At 37.5% G+C, this 24,138-nt stretch overlaps 1 protein-coding gene across 1 annotated transcript in view; it reads right to left on the reverse strand.

The window, feature by feature from the left end:
• Positions 1-23,659, reverse strand: part of LOC575173 (midasin) — a 48,889-nt gene extending 25,230 nt beyond the window's left edge. Inside the window, exons 1-26 of the mRNA XM_030994353.1 lie at positions 23,475-23,659; positions 21,355-21,578; positions 20,774-20,846; positions 20,146-20,279; positions 19,735-19,842; positions 18,760-18,949; positions 17,812-18,093; positions 16,987-17,196; positions 16,026-16,166; positions 15,101-15,303; positions 14,408-14,489; positions 13,485-13,687; positions 12,541-12,753; positions 11,595-11,812; positions 10,789-10,904; positions 9,130-9,266; positions 8,191-8,295; positions 7,394-7,507; positions 6,612-6,759; positions 5,306-5,574; positions 4,467-4,645; positions 3,860-3,951; positions 3,258-3,374; positions 2,105-2,251; positions 872-1,016; positions 183-337 (exon numbers count right to left, since the gene is read on the reverse strand). Of these exons, the coding sequence (XP_030850213.1) occupies positions 183-337; positions 872-1,016; positions 2,105-2,251; positions 3,258-3,374; positions 3,860-3,951; positions 4,467-4,645; positions 5,306-5,574; positions 6,612-6,759; positions 7,394-7,507; positions 8,191-8,295; positions 9,130-9,266; positions 10,789-10,904; positions 11,595-11,812; positions 12,541-12,753; positions 13,485-13,687; positions 14,408-14,489; positions 15,101-15,303; positions 16,026-16,166; positions 16,987-17,196; positions 17,812-18,093; positions 18,760-18,949; positions 19,735-19,842; positions 20,146-20,279; positions 20,774-20,846; positions 21,355-21,578; positions 23,475-23,582 (4,113 nt within the window). The 5' untranslated portion in view covers positions 23,583-23,659. The remainder of the gene's footprint in view (positions 1-182; positions 338-871; positions 1,017-2,104; positions 2,252-3,257; positions 3,375-3,859; positions 3,952-4,466; positions 4,646-5,305; positions 5,575-6,611; positions 6,760-7,393; positions 7,508-8,190; positions 8,296-9,129; positions 9,267-10,788; positions 10,905-11,594; positions 11,813-12,540; positions 12,754-13,484; positions 13,688-14,407; positions 14,490-15,100; positions 15,304-16,025; positions 16,167-16,986; positions 17,197-17,811; positions 18,094-18,759; positions 18,950-19,734; positions 19,843-20,145; positions 20,280-20,773; positions 20,847-21,354; positions 21,579-23,474) is intronic.
• Positions 23,660-24,138: the final 479 nt, after the last annotated feature.

Consider the following 24,138-nt stretch of genomic DNA (forward strand, 5'->3'; position numbering starts at 1 on the left):
TACTTCACTCAGCCAATCAAATGTCACTATTTCAGTAGCTTATAGCACTAAATGTAACTTGTTATTGATAAGTTTTATGAAACAGGGTCCAGTACTTGGACTTAATTTCTTTTGAATTTCTTTAAAATCCTGATCACTTTCATCTTTAAAAAGAAAAAGAGAGAGAGAACGGTGACCATTACCTTCTCTAGAATATGCCTTGTGACAGGTGAGGTGTGTTCTGACAGGGTGAAGAGATGCTGAGGGTTCACCACTCTCTTGATGTGTTTTTCCAGGACCTGCCTAATCGTCTCTGCCTCCTCCTCTCTCCTCACTCGACCAGCAAGCAAGATGAAACCTGAGGGAACAGATGTATGAAGAATAGGTTTTTAATAATAATAATAATTAGATAATTTTATGTAGCACACAGCTAATATATAAATATACTCTACTGCACTGTGATGAAAACAAAATTCTGAACGGTGCTTCTTTACACAATAAAAATTTCACCCTTAGAGGTACATATAACGTGCGTCCTTTTAGTGACATTTTTGCACTTTTGATCGAGAATGCTATGAATGAGAAAGGCTGCTCCTACATTTGTGGCGGGCTGTGTTTTATCAAAGGTTGGGTCCAAGGGTCAGGGTTGCAATTGGATGCACAGTTAGATTTAATTTTAGGGTTAAAGTTAGGATTAGGTTATAGTGTTTGGTCCAAAGTTGAACATGGGATTTTTGGTAAGTGTAGGAGACTAACCGTGGGGCACAGATGTTACCAAAGCATATGTCATACAATCACAAAAACAGAACAAACATTACTGGAAATGTTTGAATCAATATCTGTTCTATGAACTAAAACATGAAATGAAAATCGTAATTAAATTAAATTGTACCTTCATCTGCTATATGTTGATTCCAGTCATAGAATGCCTGATCACCCTGGCTGGCATGCCGGTATCGTTCGGCCCATCGGAACAAGTCCCTTAGCGTGATGAACCCTCGCTTCCCGGCAAACACTCCAGAGCCCTTACGTCTCATCTTCACCAGGAAGGAAGAGAAAATGGAAAAATTAATAATGAATAAAATCTGGACAAAAACAGTACTTACATGAAGAATAACATCCAATTTTAGATCAGGACAGTGACATTTTTTTGGAAAGAAACTGGCCTAAAACATGGTATCTGACACATATTTTCATGACAGATAGTCTCTTCTGCAAAATTTGATTTTAATTTCCAATCATAAATATCTTGATAATCAGACAGGCAATTGGCTTGTGAAAGTCCTGGGATTCATGTATGACCTAAAGGTTTATAATTATCATTGCAGGCATAAGGTAAATCATGGATTTTTGTTTAGAATCTGATACAAAGTTACCGGATCCCTTTAATAGGAAGGTGGCTACTAAGGCAGGATTCATGTACATCTCTTCAATAGAACATTTTCGTTCTATAACCAAATTTAATGCATACATCTTTGTGAAGCGCCTTGAAACGAATGATTCCATTCACCTGTCATGAATAATTGTATTTCAATGGTCAGAATGCAAATTGAATATATTACATGTTGTTAGGTAGGGCAAGCCATAATGTTTGTCCTACCTAGCAACAACTAATGTATGTGATTTGAATTTCGACTACTGAGATGCATTTATTCATAACAGGTGAATGAAATCATTCTAAGCAAGGCGCTTCCCGAAGGCATATGCACAAATTTGGTTACATTACAAAAATGGCCTCTTAGACGCACTCCAGCAAAGCATAGAGAGTCAATGCTAATGCGTATTGACCTCTAGCGCTGTACTACGTGCTAAGAGGCAGCAGTTGCACACATGAATAGTCAATACACACATTGCACACAAATGCACACAATGAATACGATGTGGCTGATCGGAAAGTTTGACAGTAGACTCACGATTTGAACTTTCAAATTATTCTTTCTAACATCTGCAAGTTGAAAAATGGTATTTTACTGCTATTTAGATGTCATCAATTGTAACTAAAGTACCAATTTTTAGTGAAATCAGTTGAGTTTTGTACAGTGGTGTTTGAAATGTTGATAATCAATAGAACAGTTTCTTAATACACAGCCAGGATAGTAATGCAGCTATGTGTGCTTAGGCCTACCTGTAGTTCCAGCATGGTAGCGACCATCTTGCGGCAGTAAGAGACCGGTATCTGACATCGGTCATGTAGGATGGTCTCCAGCTCTCTGCTCGGGATCTCATCAAAATGAAGCTCAATGAACCGGTTCCGGAATGCTCGGGATAAGACCTGAGGGCAAAAGTTAGAAGAAACTTGTTTTAAAAAACAAGGGAAACGCTCTCGGCGGTCTCGCCTGCATAACGCAATTCAATATGATAAACCAGAACGTCAATGACGTAGCGCTCATCCGCATCTCGCAACAACAAATATCGTAAATTTTATGTGGTACACTTTTGAACCGGTCAAAAAATAAAAATTTGATGCCCTGGAAGGGACATAATTTCATTTCATTTGCACAGAGTACCATAAATAATCAATGGAGCAAAATCTCACAATTCTGTGTAGAAGTTTAGTGTTCCAAATTTAGCTCTACCAGATAAGGCAAACCAAATTAAAATCGGTCAAGAAATGAGGGAAAAGAAGCAATTTTTGTTATTATCAAATTTCCCTCAACCCCCGAGATATAGGCAATTTGGAGCATCATTTAGTGGGACTACAGGGTTCGCTGCTTCAGAGACCTTTGCACACACAGACACACACACAAAAATCAAACATGATCTTTACAAAATGCTCAATATCTAATCTTTAAAACCTGTCATAAATTCACAAAGGAACTTATAATTCAGCTACATGGTCAGGGTTCAACACTAATTTTTTTCCTCCCTGGGGTCCTGGGGGGTGTTTCACAAGGATCTTAAGTTGAACTTACAGTATCTCTAAGTTGGACTAAATTATGGAAAGCTGTTAGCATCTATGAAAAAAACTTGTAAAAGTTATTTTAAAAGGCATAAAATGTTGATTCAAATCATTTATATTTTCTATTATCAAGGAGATTTCATGTTCTTGATGTGGAATTTATAAAAATTCTAAAATACTTGAAATTTCACTTTTGAATATATTTCATTTTAAGGCTACACATGGCTCTCCATAATTTTTAAGTCCACTTAGGATCTTTGTGAAACACCCCCAGATTGATATTTTGAGGGTCGGTATGCCTTGTACCTCAGCTACATTTTTTTGAAGTCCAACAGACCTGTTACAGTCGCGACCCCTCCTATGGTTTCTGGTAACCTACCTTGCGGCCACCATATTGTCCGGGAGGATTCTGGGTAGCGAAGAGCATGAACTTTGGATGGGCGGCGACGACCTCTTGTGTCTCTGGGATGAACAGTTCTCTGTTGTCATCCAGCAGCTATGGTGGACAAAAAAATAGGGGGGGAAGGGGATTCATCATTGGAGCAAATTATGGGGTATTACAGGTATATCGTCTGCTTAGAGCCAGAAGTCTATGTGATATCATAGTAGAAATCACCCTACTGGCTCTCAGCTGGTAATATGAGATTCTAATACACAACTGAGTGATGACTACAGGCCAATTTGTGGCAAGTTATACAAATCAAATAAATAAAAACTGAATAACAAATAAAAAAGAGAGCACATGCATAATTCAAAAAGATACCGATATGAAAATATGCATTTCCATGTAATACCATTTCACAGCAATGAGAAATGCAATTCAGAAAATTAAAAGAATAAGAAGTGCAAGGATATGAATGATGACATCATAAAACCAATAATTAAATCAATAAAACAAGAGCTGTAATAACTGTTTTATTTTGTTGATGCATGACTGTATATTTACGGGAACTGTAACATGTGAAATCTTCTTGTACTTACTCTGTTGAGAGCCTCAAGAACATCTGAAGGAGCAAGATTCAATTCATCCAGGATAATCCAATGACCCTTCCTCATGGCATCCACAAGTACACCTGGGTTAGGGGATCAAACAACATGAATCATTATAATATAATAATAATAATACAAAATATATAAAGCGCATAATAAACATAAATTTCTCTATGGGCTGTACAAGCATAATGAAGAGAAATATAATCACATAAAAGCAATCAACACAGATAAATAAAAAAATCTTATAACTACTAAAATTACAAATTGTATTACTTGGATGGAGGGTTCGAGGCTAGGATCAATTTAACTTCTTTAATTTCTTAAATCTGCACAGCTTTGACCTGAAAGCATTAAGTGAATGTATTTTTCTGTTTGTTCATAATTGTTGACCCATACTAATGGTTACTGGTCAGCTGGGCCAAACAGTTGATCAAAATGACCATTAGATCTATTATCAAATTGATTTAGGATAAGAAACCTTTTTTAAATACCAGCCTGATTCGTTGAGGGAGGGGGGGGGAATCCTATGTACTCCTGCAGGTAATATGCTCATGGTTGTTGACCCTTACACAATGGTTATGATTGGAACACAAACCTTCTTTGAAGACCAGCTTGCCCGACTCATCTGCAGCATAGAATCCTACATACTCCTGCAGGTCAGTGTGTTCATGGTTGTTGACCCTCACACAATGGTTACCGGTCAGCTTGGCCAAATAGTTGACTAAACTGGTCTTCCCGACAGATGTCTCCCCTTGGATCAGGACAGGGAATCGTCTGTATAGTGATACATTCATATCAGCATTAGATCATGATACAACATGGTATTTGAATTGACAGGATACAATCGTTTAGTCTTAAATAACACAAAAAGTGATGATCCATTTGCTTAAAAAAAAAAGGTTCTAAAGTGTTTCCTACATTGCAATTAAAAAAAGAAGACCAAAAAAAAACAATAGTGCAGTAATAAATATCAAGTGACTGCATGCCGGGATAAATCAACTTTCTATCTGCAAAGAATAAACTTTGCTTTGTTACAGCATAATAATAATAATAGTGGGTTCTTATATAGCGATCATGTCTGTCAGATTTGACACTCCTGGTCTTTGAAACTGTTTCTAAAAAAGGGACCTCAATATGACCACCTGTTGTAAATAGTACCCTTCTTGTAAATAGTACCCTTCTTGTTTCATTTAACTAGTCTTACTAATGAAGTTGGCTTCCTACAGGTTAAACTATATAATAATAATTATAATACATAAGATTTGTAAGGCGCCGAATCCACTTGACAATCAATGCTCAAGGCGCAACTTGTGCAAAAGATGAAATACATGATACATAGACAAAAGTACGATAGGAGACATACGGACATGAAAGGTATTGGTAATCAATTGAATGCTAAGTTAAACAGATGTTTCTGATATAAAAGCTACTTACCCTGCTGAGACTATCCTAGCTAGATCCCTCAAGTTGGCCTTCACCGATGGTGTGATCACATAGTCCTTGGGCTTGTACCCCTCCTTCTCCCCTTCAGCTACCCAGTATCCCTCCAGTTTCATGTACTTGTTCACCCCTGCAGGAGGTGGAATGGACTGACCCAACAGACTCTTGAGGTTGGATCTGCCAATCACGTGCTTGCAAACGAGCTTCTCCACTACGGGGTGGGAGGCACGGTCGAGTTGGGTGAGGAAGCTGAGGCAGAAGCTCTGACAAACAGAACACCAAAAGAGGTGGCAGTTTTATAATTTTGCTTGAAATATTCAACATCTTTGTCAAATTTTACAGCAATAAGAAATTCTGTGGCTAAGATCACAAGGAGGGGGGGGGGGGGGGGGAGGAGGTCCAACACGTCTCTCTCAGAACAGGTCTAAAACTAGTTTGTTTTTTTAATGAAGCTGACATCTCTCAAGCAATGAGGGAACTAAATACAGAATAAAATCCTCTTGAACCATGGTTACGTCACCGGACTGTCGATCCCGCCACGACACTAATGTCCTTTAGCAAGACATTATTCTACATTTGCCACACTCAACCCAGGTGAAGTAAATGGGTACCTGGCAGAAATTAATTCCTTGAAATGCTAGAGCGCGGTAATGGCAGCACAGCTAAAGCCTGAGTGATAATTTCCAAAATTTGTTAAGCTGCCTTGAGCATCCCTTGGAGTGGATATGTGCGTATCATAAATGTTGTTATTATTATTATTATTATTAGATTTAAAGATGAGTAATGACAATAAACATAAAGGTTGCATTAATTTGGCTCTTAGCCAGAGACTATAGGGCTACATTGGTGAACACTTACAGTAACCTTTTTAATCAAACTTGCGCATGCTCAGCACAGATCATATTGCTTTTGTTACAGCCAAACAGCTGTAATTCAAAAGTATTTGCTTCTACTTTAGGCAGAATAACAAAAATAACATGCTTCTCTTGTCCTGACTATTTTTTTAAAGGAGGAGGCAGGGCATTACTATTTTGCTATTCTTTTCCAAGATGGATGACATGCTGATTATAGCTTACCAAGCCTATTTATTCACAAATATTGTGCTATGTGAGTATACCAATGCAATGTATGACAAAACAAATGATTTGTATCACTTTAGAACCTATTCAAACAAAATTAATATCACAGGCTTACGGTGGGGGGGTTCTGAATAGTAAATAGTTTTAAAAAGGGAGGTGGGCGGGGAATAGAAACACTTCATTTTTGTTATTTGGCCTTATCAATGTTTGTTTATTCTGACCTCATAAAGTGACCTAGGCACGGAGTCGCAGTGGTTTGTCGAGGCTAGCTTGAGGGCACGACACAGGGTCCGGAGGCTGTAGTGTGGCCGATGACCGGTCCCATCGGTCAGCTTCTGAATGGCCTCCTTCCTTACAGACAGGTAGAATCTGAACAGAGATACATGTAAGAAAGTTGTCAGGGTCAGTGACATATAATAATAATAATAATTAATGTTTTTGTATAGCGCATTACACATAGGCATAATTGCATGTCTCTATGTGCTTTACAGAACAGAATACAGAAGGAGTGGAAATGGTGCACTGGGTTCATAATTAAGAGACTTTTACAAAGTGCTACTACATAAGTATGCTTTCATGACTTCTGAACTTTTTGTACGTTTTAATATTTCTAAGGTATTTTAGCAAATTATTCCAAAAAAAAGACACAAGAGCAGTGGGCAAGTGAGCTCTAAAAGAGCTCTAGAAAACTAAAATTATAGAGCTTTGATAAAAAGAAATAAAACACATTCAAAATTATTTCAAAGAATTTACATTATTTCAACTATAGCTAATCGTACAAGAGCGCCCATGTAGAAAAAGGTAATTCTACAGTTGTGAGGCAAGTGGTAAATACCAAATTTATTTTCATTCCATTTACAAAAGTGATGTCATATTTTTGTGCACATGTTTCATGGTCTTTACAATCACTCCTTTATTCTCGAATTTAAACAAAGAGAATGAAATCACAAGTCAGTCCATCTTGGCTAAAATTCAACCATTGAATGAATGGCATATGACTTACTGCACGATGCCTTCTACTTGAGCCTCTGATATAGAGAGAAGCCTGAGGTAGTTCTTAGTGAGAATCTTCAGGTCGGGTACCTCTTCAAGCTCATCAACAAACAACTCAGTGAACCTGTACAGGAGAGTATTAAATAGAGCATGAGTACATATTAAAACACATTGTTTGATTAAACATTGATTGTCCAGATACTTAATAAGCATATAGCCTTCTCTTTTGCTTTCGGGTTTTATGAAAAATATTTGTCAAGTAGCACTAACCATCATGAATATTTGTCCTTTATAACATTGCCAACAAAACTCTTAGTTACTTCTTCAAATCAATTGTACGGATACACAACCTGTTTGGGCACATACGTCTGGGTATACTATGTGGCATTGTGGAAATAAATAGTAATTTAGACATTCAAGAGAATTCTATATTTGCAGTTTATCTGGACAGCAAATTATAAAGAAACAGAACTTTGATAACACAGGAGAATGTCTTTCCAAGGTAATTGCAAGGAACAATAGAGACAGACCATGTGCAGATTTGATATGGGTTTTTGCTGATGAATGAATGTCAGGGTTGATTTTACACCCTTTTATGTTGGCCCTCATGTCAAATTAAGCAGTGGCAAAACGAAACACAAAACAAAAACAAAAACAAGATTCTTCAACACTGATTTTCTTACATCAATTAACACTACAAGAATTGTCAAAACTAAATGCAATTACAGAGCCAAAAGCAATTATTTATTACACAGAATTATTAATTATCAAGTTAATGTTCCTGCATTTCAAACATCTTGTTTTTACCTGTTCCTGATTCCTGGGGGTAGTTCCTTCTTTCCGACATCAGTAGCAGGGTTCATACAGGCAAAGAGACGAAAGTCTGCATGCCTCACTATCGGCTTTGTATCCCTACGATAAAGAACAAAATTATCAATAAAATGTCACTTTAAACAAACACTGTATTGCCTATATTAATTTCAAAGAGTTGTCCTCAATTGATTTTAAATTGGGTTACTATTATCTTCATTTCTGCAGAGTTTACAAAATCTATCAAACTAAAAGGAAATAGTGTTTAGCAAGAGTATAGAGAAGTGGATCTTCAAGTTACTTTTAACAGTAATTTGAAAGGAAAAATCTAATAAAATAAGCCTGATATCTACACTCCCTTTTCAACACGCATGGACAGGGTTCATAATTTGTAGTAATCTTGAGTTTACTTAATAATAAAAAATGAAATTTCTCGAATTCAAACAAACATTACCACTTTTCTATACTAGAAAGAAATTTTTCTGCCAAACGAGGTTGAAATGCAAATCAAATAACAAGCAAAGAAAGATTTTGAAAAAATTGAGCGAGTTGTTTTTACCCCATACCAAGCTACGAAACATATGGTTCTGTTGTTCTTATATCCAGAAAAATGTTGGTAGCTTGCTTATAGTTTGCCGGTCCAAGTGAGACATCTACAGCATGACAAATAATTCAAGACTGAAGAAAACCTGTTTCTCTTGCAATGCAATTCCATCACCAGATCTCTAGTTCTTTAAACTGCCAAAAGCACTAATAATAATAATAATAATAATTTTTTTTGCTCATCATATAGCGCTTAATACGTTGGGGAATGTCCGAGTTTCTAAGCGCTTTACATTATTACCCCATTCATCGGATTCTGGCTTGCCCACACACAATGTATGCACTTTCTCCACTCCCTGGGGAGCATTCTAAAGGTTTCAACTGAATACCTACCCTCTCTCCATGAGGACCACCGATCCCTCTGTACTCTCTAGTAGACTGCTCAAGCATTCCAGTGTCTCTGCTGTTGCTAGGTTGATCTCGTCTAATAGAATCCAGTCTCCATTTCTCAGTGCTTTCACAAGAGTACCCTAGAGTAGAGATTGTTTTTGTTGATAGTTATTTTATCATGGGAGATGTTCATTAGTATAGCTCACCTATAAGCCGACTCTTTAGGAAAACTGAGTTGCTTCAGTTAGATGGTGATGTAAAAGTTCGCCCCAGATGTAAATACTTAAACTTGATTCCTATGTGTCTATGAAAACCCAATTACAAATGCATACACACTCAAACTTCAAAGACAATTTAGAAATGATATACAATAACAATAAGATAAACTGCAGGATTTAACTAGATGGAATTTTGACTGCGCGCAGTCAAAAATGATGCCTCCGCCATAGAGCAACTTTACAAACCAAAACGGAAGCAATTTTTAAAATTCAAGTTTGATTGTAATCCATCTGTCGGTTTTAATAATAATACATTCACAAGCTATTTATAGTCATACATAATGAGCCCCATGACCTTTGACCTGATGACCCTAAAATCTAATCAGTTAATTGGCTCTGCAAGATACATATATACATGTCTTGAGTTTGATAGTAATCTGTCTATTGGTTCTCATTATAATGCGATCACAAGCTATTTGTGCATACATAATGAGCCCTGTGACCTTTGACCTCGTGACCCCAAAATATAATCAGTTCATTGGCTCTGTTAGATACATACATGACCCAAGTTTGGCAGGAATCCATTGACCGGTTCTTGAGATAACGCGATCACGAGCTATTTTTGTAGACATAATGAGCCCTGTGACCTTCGACCTCGTGACCCCAAAATCTAATCAGTCCATCGGCTCTGTTAGATACATACATGACCCAAGTTTGGCACGAATCCATCGATCGGTTCTTGAGATAACGCGATCACAAGCTATTTTTGTATACATAATGAGCCCTGTGACCTTTGACCTCCGACCTCGTGACCCCAAAATCTAATCAGTTCATTGGCTCTGTTAGATACATATATGACCCAAGTTTGGCAGGAATCCATTGATCGGTTCTTGAGATATTGCGATCACAAGCTATTTTTGAATACATAATGAGCCCTGTGACCTTTGACCTTCGACCTCGTGACCCCAAAATCTAATCAGTTCATTGGCTCTGCAAGATACATACATGATCCAAGTTTAGAGAGAATCCATCAATTGGTTCTTGAGATAACGCGATCACGAGAACGGGACGTACGGACGTACGGACGGACGTACGTACGGACGGACGTACGGACGGACGGACAACCAGAAAACATAATGCCTCCGGCTACTTTGTAGCGGAGGCATAAAAATGTACGACCATATACTTGTAAGAACAGGTAGCTGTTCTGATCTGTCCGAAATTATCTCTGGTTTGCCATTCATATGTTTATAATTCATAACTAGATCATATAATAATGTGAACTTTTGTAATAAATCCCTTGCTATTCATATTGTCCTTTTCCTTTTCCTCTTCTGAAAGTCATCAGTACAACATCAACATTTCAACGACTCTCTAAACTTCAAATAATGATCCACTAACATTTGACCATTACATCAAGCCTATCAAGCCTATCTATACTCACTTCAACAAAAGAAAATGCCAGGGTATTCTCTGAGTGTTGTATCTGAAGCTGAAGCTGATGTAACCTTTCACCTATTGACCTCCAATGACCTCCAAGGTCTTTCTTGTTTGCACCATCTGTGTGTACATACAATGAACAACAGAAAGAATATTAAATACATGATAGCAAGGACGAACTGATGATGATGGACATGCATGTGGATTATGTTCAATCTTACTCTCAACTTTTAAGGGACATATTCCAACTCTTTGTAAAAAGTAGTTTACCATAACATAGTGCCATTTTTTTCTTAATAATAATAATAGTGGCTACTTGTATAGCGCACAGGTCCACCTTTCGGTGCTCATGGCGCTCAAAGGGAACTTCAAAATATCATTGAAATAATGTTAGAACAGTTAGAATCAAACAACTAAATTTTGAGATATTCAAATCATTAAATAAAAGTGTATAACTGGAATCTTAATTCAAGGTCCATGCTGAAGTTAACTCAGGGTTAACATTAGTTATAATGGGGCATCTTGTCTACTCATAATTCTCTCTTATCTTACTTCAAGGAGAAAATTCTTATTTAGAATTACAATACCACTCTTAAGAAATAATAATTAAAGAAAGAATAAAGATACAGTCAAACCTGCTTTAGTGACCACCTGTCTACAACAAGCACATTTTTTGTTTCCCTTGAAAATGGTTTCTCATTGAAACATGTACTAAAGGAACCTGTCTACAAAGACCACTCTTAGTGTTTCCTTTAGGCGGTCGCTGTAGACAAGTTTGACTGTAATATGAAAATGAAATAGAAAACACACCTCCATTTTTCTTTTCCGTCTTCTCAAACCTCTTGAGAGCGGCCTGCTGACTGTGTATCATCAGCTGAACGAGCTCCCTCCACTGACGCTGTGTGAAGCACTTCTGGATGTGACTCAGGAACTTGGTGTTCTGCTTGACCGAGAAGGTGGCACGGAAAGCGCCCTCAAACGCCTCTCTGACCGGTGCGACGACCTGACGCAGGTCAACCGGCTTGAACCTGATTGGTTGGTGTAAAAGATTGTTATCAATGCTGTAAATGTTCTCAGTGTGGTAAATGTTCTCACAATTCACAAGGTTATAAACTGTAGAATATTATGGGCTGTATCAGATATATATATTAGGTTGGGGTTTTTTTTAATTTAAAACTTCTATTGCTTCTTCAAGTCAACGTCAACAAGGAAGTAACACAAATACATTCATAGGTGTTTTACAAATTAATAACTTCCATATTATAATAGTACATAAGTCAGAAGCATAAATGTGAACATAAATGAATGAAGGCAAATGAAAATGGGTACAACCTTTTAAACTACACTATGGGTTATATATTAGATATATATTATGATGTAATGCTGTGTGTTTATTATAATAAAAAAATAAAAAAAGATAAGTTTAGCCTGAAAGGCCAGTCCAATTTAACCAATAGCAATAAAAATGATTATAAATCTCAATCCCTCACACATTGATCTCCTGAAATTTGTACTGGATTTGCCATTGGTCTGAGAAAATAGCTTCTGCAGGTCTCATCCAATCCATTTATGCTAATAAGATTTAGCACAAATTTTCTCAGATCAGTAGCATACTTAGTTCCTGAATCCATATAAAATTCAGGATACTGATTCGGGAACAAATTTTAGCTAAAATCACTGTTATCCATGGAGTGGCCCTTTAGACGAGTCCCATCTAAAAAAAAATCAAAACAAATTCAAAATTCAAAAGTCTTACCCTCCAAGCAGGTCGGTGCTGTCACTCTGCTGGTTCATATTGATGACCTTTAACCTTTGACCTACGAGGCTAGACAGATACTGGATGGTGGATGTCTTCCCTGTCCCTGTCTCTCCCACCAGAAGGACAGGTTCATTCTGAGCGATGCAGCATGCCACACGCTCTACCAGCACGGCCGCTGGTCTGGTGAAAGCAAACTGGGATACTGTGTGCCTACAGGATATAGAAGAGAGGAGAGAGGACAAGGAATACCAAACTTTTAAGTTGCTCAAGCGTGTGTACATAGAGGGTAGCACACTAACGTGCACACAGGAACATAATACCCATTGGCTCATCGCCAAGTTGCCTACTTCACGAACGGCTATATATCCACTCATGAACATCTTTAACTGATTCAACACAATGTCATATAACTCTATTGAAGTTGGTTATATTCAATTCAATATATGTATTTATTTGTCCAATGTACGTTCAACATGGATATTTGTTCTGCTCACATGTATAATAAATGCTCAGACATCGTTTACACAGATCAGAAATATGATACAAAACATGGATACATTTTAGTGATGACAAAATAAAGTCATACATATATACATACAATCAATACATAATATCGATTTTTGTTTGGTTATTAAAATGGCTAGTTTTGTTTCCTTACATGTACGTTCCGTAATTTAACTGTCTTCATGCATATTTATTCATTCAGCAGGTCAAACTACACATGAGAATGAAAGAATGAATCACAATGAAAATTACTCTATATAAGTTTTCAAAAACATTCATGTACATTACAATATCGATTTTACACCTCTGAAAAGTCTGAAACTTCTATGGGGAAAGGGAGTCTGGGGGGCTTCAACCCTCACCCTACATATTTGAGAAAATGAAACCAAAGAAAGTGTTGCATCACCTCTTCTACAGCTCTGAACCAGAGTACTTACATTTTCAACGTGTCCCTCTCTTTCCGTTGTAATGTTGCCCTCCCTGATGTGATGGTAGAGTCCGCCTCCTCTATGTTTGGTTTGTACGTAGAGGAGTAGAAGCGAGCCTTCTCCCGCGTGATGTTTAGCTTGGCACCTATCTGCTCGGCCACGGCCAATCGTGTCACGGGCTTGGTGAGTGCTGCACAGAAACAGTCCAAAGCCTGCACAAGTACAACAATAAATTAAGCTAATATACATGTATTCAACATTATAACCACAGTTAACTAATAAATAATTCACACCCTTACCAAGGTATGTGAAAAATTTATCTTTCCAAATTTATATTTCTTGATAATGTAACATATTAAAGCTTACATCTAAAAGTATTCTACAAAGGCCCTAATTCAACCAGTCCACCTTTCATTTTTGATTACAAAAACACCCCCAAAACATCAGATTAAGAAGGGGTAAGTTGTTAATTGTAGGTTTAACTTTCACATCATCCTTTCTTTAATATGAATGCAACTTAATTACTGAACAATGAATTCTATGCCTTATAACACTGAGCACTGTAAGCATAAGCAGAATCATTGAAAATGTGTACAAACAGACTTATCAAAAATTGTGATACTGTTGACAACCAAACACACCTTACAACAACGTTTCTGTTCTGAAACAATTTCTGATGCTAACTGATGACTTAAAGAGGTATGCTCAGCATATCTTGCTATTCTCACAATTTTGTTTTCTCTTCTTTCTCTCTATTACATTGCAAAGAGACATATGTAGTACAAAATGAATATGGATAACAGATTTATTTTTTTTTCAATACAATATACTGTTAAAATAGAACATGACAAAAATGCAAAATGAGGCACAGAAATAGGAAGAATATCTTCACTCGCTGCATAGATGTAAAGTTTTCTTAAATAATATATTACCTCAAGAAAGATCAAGTTGGCACTCTGAGATGAGTTGATCTGGAAGTCTCTCTCTATTCTCTCACACCATTTAATCAGATCTCTGAAAATAGGAAAAGACAAAAAACAATATCAATACAACTATTTCAGTTTTTGTTTAAGGGTATCACTATAATGTGTAATATACTATAATTGTATGAATTTGCGATGCAAACACATCAAAAATCTTTAATATAGGAGCAACAAATATAAGGTATCATCTTCATTCTCTCACACATTTAATGTAAAAGCTATGAGGGGAAAAAAATGGTGTATAAATATCTTCTTTGGCATGTGGATATCAGTTTACCATGGATTATAAGGATTTGAAGTCAAGAGTAGAAACAAAATTAGCTTCCAAAAATCTGCTATTTTCAACTTCGAATTAAAAAAAATGAAATGAAAAGTAATATTGGACTCTTGTGTTTAGAATGAAGTCAGTTTATTCAGTCTAGCTTTACAGCCGCACCATACTAGTTTGACCAGGAGGGATCAGACCTCCCTGCAGGGTCACTGGCAGGTGGTTATCTCATCAAATCAGCTCTCAATTAACATAAGAAAAAGGGGATCATGGGGGACCAATAGGCACCGATTAGGCATCGTTTGCTATAAAGAGGGCACAAGTAGCTATAAGTAGTGCAATGGGGCTTTAAATGAAATTATGAGACACATTACCTGGTAGAAACTAATCTCCTGTCGTGGGCTCCCAATTCTATCCTGCTGCTCACAGTCTTTGGTCCACCTTCACCAGAGACTGTGCTGCCCTCGCTCTCTGGCCGAGTGTCCAGCCACGTCTGGTGACCGGCGGTCAACGTACAGAAGATGTCCAGCAATCGGTTGGCCACGGTAGTCAGTTTGGGGTACAGCGTTGTGATGACCTATCAAACCAGGAGAGAAATGAGGTCAAGTGTCATGGGTTCAATCAAATAAATACTAATTGACTTATTATAATAATAATAATAATAATAATAATAATAATAATAATGTATTCATACAGCGCATTTCCCATATACATGTTCGAATGCGCTTTAAAGTTGTGTTATTAACAGAATACGTGAGTTTTTAGATATTTTTTGAAGGTATAGAGAGATTGCTGGTTGCGAAGAAATCTGGAAGGTTATTCCACAATTTAGGAGCAGCAGTTGTGAATGCTCTGCCACCAAGTGTGGGATGCATAAATGACAGAACTCTCTGCGGTCTTTGGGCTAACTTGTGATGCAGTTTCATTGGTTGAGCGAACATCTTCATCAGCCCAAGTTAGCGCACAGTTCCTCACATATTGTCAGCTGTCTGCTAGAAGGCTGCAAGGGCTTTGTGTTGTCAATGGCAATAACACTCCTCTTGCGTGTAGCCAACGATATAGTATGTACTTCAAATTTACTAACCATACACTGCAAAATCCATCATGATTATAATGTCAATAAGAGTGTTGAATTTAGAAGCGCAAAGTAATTAGTAATCAATTCTCTATGCACTTCTATACTAACAATCTGGATCACTTCTGAATAGTTCTGCTAAAACACAGATTGCGCTGCAATCACGAAAACATCCCTTTCATCGTAATTAATGGTTCAGAGTTCATATCAACATCTCACTGTACCTGATGCAGTTCCTCCCTGGACATGGGTTCCACCTGAACACGCGTCCAGAGCTGATCGAGCATTGCACCGTGGGACACGTGCTGTCGGTGAAGTCCACCACCGCTACTCAGCAATCTAGAATGAAAGAAAGAACAGGGTCTCTGTTGATCAACATGGTGTTCAAAACTGAAATTTTAATTCCAGGGAAATTCCCATCTTTATGGTATCAATACATAGAAATATTAAAACTTCTTATTTCAATTTCACAACCCTATATTTCTTGTTGTCGCGGGCAGCGTTGCCAGCAAGTTCCCACATTTTGGCAGTCAATACCTTGAATGTTTTATGTTACTCTTTGTATAGAATTGTGAGTAACTTTATTCTACTTTTGTGTACAAAATCATCGTCTAACCCGCCAGCATCTACATACAATGTAGCCATTTACTCACAACAACAAAAATTAAGAAACGGTAAGATGCCAACTTTTCTGTCAGAAACATAAAGTTTCTTTAGTAATAAGACTGATTGGACAAATCAGAATATTATTTTGACACAGTTGTGCCGGTTGCTGTATTTTGGGTATCACATATTTCAATACACTGTCAATGTATTAAAAGTAGAGTTTATCTCTGAGACAATTCAGCCTAAAATTTGCTCAATTATTTCCTATAACGTTCTTCTTCTTTTTTTTTTTTAAGAAACATTTCCTCGGAGGCCACATTTCACATATGGTAACCCATAAGACTGGACTTGTTTTCTTCCAATGTCCATTGCCAAATGGCTGCCACTACCTTTAAGATATTACCTTTGAAACTGTATATAAAGACCGCTCAAGGGAAGAATAGAATGGTTTCTATAGGCACGTGGTCTTTATGTACAGGTTCATTTAGTACGTTTCAACAGGAAACAGTTTTCAAGGGGAAAGAAACTTGTGGTCTTTATAGAAAGGTGGTCTTTATGGACAGGTGGTCTTTATAGACAGGTGGTCTTTCTATACAGGTGGTCGCTGCAACGGTTTTTACTGTACCTCTGGGTAGCAAAGAGCTGGAATCCTGGAGCTGCCTTGATGACATTGCCATGTCCTGGGATACAGAGGGACCTAGATTCCAAGAGTGGCAGGAGGACGGATATCACATCCATCGGAGCATAGTCTATGTCCTCTAAGAGGATCCAATGGCCATGGGTGACAGCCTTAAATTGAAAGGAAAGAAAGAAATGAGATCTAGAGCCGAAGTATAAATCAAATGACTTCAGGCCATGAAAGGAAGAATGACATTGAGAAATGAAGAATATTAATTGAGAGAAGATAAATTAAAGCTCTATTCAATGTTCTCACGCTTAAACAATAAAATAATCATGGTTTAAAATTTAATATTGTATTCGCACCACCTCTAAAACTGCACACATTTCAATAAAAAGAGCCTGATCGTAACACATTACCATACATCATGAGATCTTTGCGAAAAGCCTGTATCCATACCTGGGTTAGAGCACCAGCTTGCCAGACAAACTCCCCAGGACTGTCTTTACATAGATTCAAAAGAATCCTTCTCATACCACCTCTAAAACTACACACATTCATTAACAAGAGCCTGTTCGTAAAACAATCAAAAGATCTTTGCGAAAAGCCTTTATCCATACCTGGGTAAGGGCCCCTGCTTGCCAGACAAACTCCCTGGGAATGTCTTTACATTGATTCACGAGAATTCTTCTCGTACTAAAACTGCACACATTTCAATAACAAGAGCCTGATCGTAACACAATACCATACATCATAGGATCTTTGAGAAAAGCTTTTATCCATACCTGTGTGAGAGCCCCGGCTTGCCAGACAAACTCCCCGGGAATGTCCGTACATCGGTAGGTTCCGAGAAGAGCCTTGCTATCCGTCTGATCTCCTAACTGGACCTTGATGATAGACGGGGGCGCTGTTCGTCCTATCTGAGCAGCGAGATGCTCCACCAGGGCTGTCTTGCCGCACCCCACTGGCCCTTCAAGGAGGACACCGTTCCCTGCCGAGACAGCGAGGGCCAGGCGGCGGAGGTTCTTCTTGGTGGTTTGGACTGGGACCAGCTTAGGCAAGGAGGTCTAGAAAATGATAAATGGTAAGTCCAAAATGATTGGTCATTTGTTTGTTTGTATTTTTTTGTTGTGTTTTTGTTTGTTTCCCAATTATTTCATTTACGAAATATGCAAGATACCTTTGAAACATTGTTGAGAATTATAATGAATTTCAAAATAACTATGATTAGTAGCTCTGATGGTACATTTGCAATCCTTTCTAATATTAGATAACATATCTGATACATACATTTATTTGATAATATATGCGTTACGCTTTTATCTATTAACATTTCAGTTGCTTCGCCTCTCTACTAGGTGGTTGCTATATTGCCACACATACTTTATTTCACAAACAAAAGGCACCAATGGACAGAACGATCGCTTGTGCAAGACAATGGTTTTCCATATTATCCAAATTAGCTCCATGACAACCTTATTAACACTGGTATACATGAATGCTGCACTGGAAACATTGAAATAATCTTGAAGCCTACACATACATATAGCATAGAGAGAATATTTGTGTGTCATTGACATATAAAGAGTTAAGGCTATATTTTTCTCTGCATATTGCATCATTTACACACACAAAATTGTTATTTGATAATGTATTCAAAGTTCAATTTCAAGTTTATGTTCCCATTCACAATCAAGTTCACATTCAAGTTCAAGTTCAATAGATGTGATTACCTTCGCTGTATCCTCTTCCCTAGCTCTGGGTAGGAGCACACCACATACTGACACCACACTCTCATGGTAGTCCTCCACCAATAGGTCATGCACAGCATTCTGCTGAGTAGGCTCAAGGTCAGGGTCAAAGTTCAGGACCTCAGAGGTGTCCCGATCAAGAAGTAGCTGCTGATCTTGGGACTCTGAATCCCTGTACAAAAATATGTGTATATATATATATATATATTCTAGTCTAATTGTTAAACATAAAAGTGGAAAATACCAATCTTCCCTTGTTTTCTATATGACAGCATGAATTGTGTGATAATTGGTTTCATACAGTCATGATGTCAATCTAGGTAAGAATTTGAGGGTTAAAATTGATCATCTTCCCTTCTTTAAAGAGGCACAGTAGTAGGCTTTCATGGGAAATTTGACACCATTTGTGTGTTAAACAGGTGTTGTGTGTTAAACAGGTGTTGTCCTCAGAGCATTATAAAAGGCCTTATATAATGCTCTGCATTTTCCAACAATCGCCCCATCATTAACTTACATGTCCGTCAACCGAAGACTCTCCGAGAGCCTAGAGGGGTTTCTTGGTGGGACCACAGGTTTGCTGTGTGCAAGACTTGTACACCCATTATGTATTTCCCCTTGGTCTGGGGTCAGCGAATTATGACCTACTCCATATGGAAAGTGACTACCACCACTAGTAACACTACCATTTTTCTAATATAAAGTTGTATATATGACAAACACTACAGACTTATTCACGACATGAAGCAAGATTGGTATGAAAAATACTTGCAGAGTTCCCCATGCACAGAATAAAGAAAATAAGTATACTGAAAAGATTAATCAAAACAAAAGATATTATTAACAAAACAAAAACAAAAAATTGAAAGGAAAGAAACCATGTTTATTATTTCCATTTAGAATTTTGACATCACCTGGAAGGGCAAGGTAAAGGAGATACCCAGATATACATGTACATACCTTAATTGATACTGGCACAGTTCATCTTTGGTGAAGAGGGAAGAGAAGAGTTTATGACGGCATCCTCCACCCATCTTCGTAATACAGGCTACTGTGTTGGCGGCATGCCTAGAGATAATAGAAACATAAACATACATGCAAGAAAAACTATGGTAATAGCGGTTAGGATGCACCAAACATACTGTGAATGTGATTGGGCTCCTCCCCTTTTACACTCGACTACAACACCTATATTACAACTTCATCTTCTCCCACCCCTTATTCATTTCTCTCCTGGGTATGGAGTGGCAAATTTAGATTAATACCTTGCCAATACGTTTGTATTTCAATGCAAGTGCTTAAACCACTCGCCTAGAACACACATATATCACAACTTCACCTTCTCCCGTCCCTTCTTGAATGCATACTCACCATTTTGTTTCTACATCCTTTGAATCTAGAAGACCGAGAAATGAGCTCCAGTCCCACAGATCTGCATACGTGTTGGGAGAATGCTCCACAAGACGTCTGGCTGTCAGCGCTACATCACGGTAGGATGCATCCTTCTGCGTACAAAAATATTCAATTCACTTTCAGTTTTATTGTGAAAAAAAAGAACATGGCAAAAGTCGAGACTATTATTGTCATATTAACAGAAAAATACAAGAAAACATGAAACTTATAAATTGTACATGTACATATACTAGTTCAATAACAACTAAAAAGAATGTGACTTCATGCATTAAAAAAGATAATGTTAAAAAGCAATCATTATATTTAATTCAATTGGATATATTGTTACAAGATTAATGGTACAGTGGATTCCAGTAGTAAAAAAAGAATTAAAAATAAAAATGCTTCATGATAACAACAACATAAGTGGGATAAAAATGTCCATTTATAACCCAGAGAAAGTTGGCAATTCAGATGTCACAAACCCTGCAGTATGTTTTGCTACAGAAATTACTTTGTACTAGTTCGGCTTTTACATGTAGCAGATCTCAATGATAGCAATTGTCTGAAGCTTAATTCTTCATTATCAAAGCAGCGTAAATCTTACCTTTGATTTCGTCTTGGTCTTGAGTAGTCTTTCAAACACAGGGGCAGATGTCTGAAGATACTTCTCTATGAATCTAGCAATGTTTGAAAAAGGAGAGACATGACAATAAAGTAAACAAAGATTAAAATTAGTATTAATAGTGATGCATGCACATGGGAAAGATTGCAAAGAAACCATGGAAAACCATTTGTTGTGTTTGGTTGTATTTCACAAAGTGAATGATATAAAATAAATCAGAAAAAGAAAGAGATGTACAACAGCTACACACATGTAGTATTAAAAATGACATATTGCAATAACCCTGGTTGGCATATGTTTTATCTTTTCAAATCAAGAGTTGAACTATGAATTGAAACAAGAAAGTAAACAATTTTTTTTATACATCAATGAGTTTATGCACAAATTATATCATTCACCTGTTACAAATAATTGTATTCCAACAGTCAGGATGCGAATTGCATATATTCCGCGCTGTATGGGAGGACAAGCCGTAATGTTTGTCCTACCTAGCAAAAATTGAAGTATAACTATTTATGCAATAAATTTGATTAAATAACAAAAATAGTCTATTGTCTACTTACTTCTGGGCATCTGGAAAGCGACCAATCAATTGAGAACAGGCTGCGCATAGACGCTCGTGATGCCCCAGTGAAAACTGTTTGGCAGATGACCCCTGACCTGCCCTCTCTAGTAGGTCAAGGAGAAAAGGTGAAAAGGATGTTGCTATGGCAACTGTGTTGTCAGGTACAAGCAGCTGTTCACTCAGGTAGTTGAGAAGATTCTTCTTGTCAACAGGGCTTAAAATCTGGAAAATAAATAAATAACAACAATAGTTCATCAAAAGATTGGTTATCAAACTTCACAAATACAAGTCATATTGTTTTAGTCAGCATAATTTGTTTGTAATGCACTTATTGCATCTAGGCAAAGAAACAAACTACGGTAATCAAAATTTAAGAAAAATAAGAATAACTAAAATAGATTTTTTTTTTTTTTCAAAAAAAAAAAATGAAATTATTTTGTTTAATGAGTTTGAGATGTCATTCCTTCACTTTTAAGGAATTATTCAGTAAATATCTATCCAATCCGCATGGAAAACGGATTCCGTGATGATGCTCCTTGATGGATTTCACACTTACTTTGCACAGAGACTTTCATGTTATGAACAGGGAATAATTTTCCTGGTATCGCATCGCAATTTGCTATGCATTTTTGCATGACTGCTATACAAAATATCTTTTGTGTAGCAGTTTTCTTCCATAGAAATGTACAGAATTTAATTTGAAATATTTATCCATCGGCTGAAATTGCTAATCAAAAAATTTGTGGAAAATTATCCCTGTATGAACGATAAATCCTCAAGAAGACGGACAACCCATAAAATAAAATTAGGGGGGAACTGGGGGTATTGTATTACGCAGAAACCTTTTTCGCATTGCTAGTGTGCGGATCGGGAACCTTACTTACACCCGCAGAGTGGACAATATTTATTTTTCAGGACGCAATTTGTCCGTGTTTACCGGAATATCCTCGCTTATGCGGACGATTGTCACTCATGGCCCTGTCTAGACCGAAAACTTCAGTCTCTCTAATCGTCGGTTGTTCCACTGAGACTACGTCTGGCTCCACTAGACCTCCGATTATAGAGACTGAAGATTGTCCTATCGGGACTGTACGGAACCAATGGTTCGGTTCGGCAGGACCGCGATGAATGAGATATGCTACGAGATTTTCACTCTTTACATCCTCACACATGCTGCAATATGACAATAATTAGAGTCTAATTAAAAATAACATATATATAGCTTATTTGACTTACGATAGCTTGCTCATTTAGATCCTAAATTAATGATTAATCCGAGAAAGTCTCGTCGTCAACATTATCCGTCTTGGTTTTAGTTGATGAATATTAATTTTTTCTTTTCGAACGTCCAATAGCTACCGTAGCTACATACGAGTCGGCCCGGCTTGACCAACAAACTCCCACGAAACGAGTGCTCTGATTGGCCATTGGCTATGTTTTGGTAGGTGGACCCGGAAATATATCGGCCGCCGGGTAATATTTCGAATGCATGAACGTAAGTGCTTCGCGGTTCTGAGGAACAAATTGGATAATTCATATAAGTAAGTCCGAAAATTTCACATTCTATAATAGGTTAGAAAATTTCGAAAACTGTAATTAGGAGATATATAGACCGACCTAATTTACATCTGATTTAGAAATCAGGAAATTAGATCTAAATAAAGAAAATCGGGGGAGAAATGTCGGTAACGAAAAGCTGTTACGCTGTGGCTCTAATTTACCCCCACGGTACGAGATCTCTGGGTTGCCATCTGTATTGGGGAATGATAACAAATGTCAGTTTTATTAAAGAAATGACCCAAATCAGATGGTTATTGCTGTCTAGCACTCTAGTCTAGGCCCTGTCATGCCATGTCAATTGGTCCCATTCCCAGAAATCCGACATTTATGCCTAAACAATATAGAAGAACATCTTGAACATCATTCCTGATCGTCTTTTAATTGAAATTAACAAGAAACAGTCCCCCAAATCACCGAAACAACGACACATCACAAAGATTCGACAGGCGACACAGCTCCCCAAGTACAGCGGAAGAGCGCATCAATGTCACGCCTAAGCGCTGGGCAAGTTGACAGGAGCATACCGCTGGAAAGCAACGTGCTTACCGAGTTACTCACCTTATCTTCTTGTAATATTTCGCTGCTCAATGACAACGAATTTCGATGAATCAATTCTTGAAGATGCTTAATACACTTCTGGATATCAGTTCTGTCAAATGAATCCATGATGAGTTCTTGTACTCAAAAACATAATTTCAAGTATTTTCGGTGCACACCACGTACACAGTGCATGCAGCGATTGCGAAATATCGCACATGCTGCTTGGAAAATAGACTTTGTTCAAAGCTTTTTTCATTATTTTCAGTGTATACCTAGTCTTTGTAGAAGGCAATACTCATAATTATTTCATGTAGTTTCAAATATGTTCAAAGATTCATTGGCAAGCACATCAGTTCAAAAAACGGGTTGCTAAGAAACTGCATCTACGTCGAAAGTAATCTGGATATAAAAACATTTCGGAAAAGTAATTTATTGTAGCTTTCATTTAAATACCCGTCTTCTTACATCCCACAAACTCGACGGCCTGGCAGAGTTCGTTACCGAGATCAAGGGTACCCCAGAACTTGGGAAAGTAAGGGCTGCCTGACATCAACTGTTGGATCATTGCCTCCTTTGTTGCTCTGGTCCTGGTTGCCTTGAGTTCTTCAACCATTTCACCAGGCGAGGCGAAGTTGTCTGACCATGATGGCTCTTTGATGGCAAGAGGAACGCCTGTGGAACG

This window comes from Strongylocentrotus purpuratus, unplaced genomic scaffold (assembly GCF_000002235.5).
Source record: "Strongylocentrotus purpuratus isolate Spur 01 unplaced genomic scaffold, Spur_5.0 spur5_scaffold_21, whole genome shotgun sequence".
NCBI classification, from domain to species: domain Eukaryota; kingdom Metazoa; phylum Echinodermata; class Echinoidea; order Camarodonta; family Strongylocentrotidae; genus Strongylocentrotus; species Strongylocentrotus purpuratus.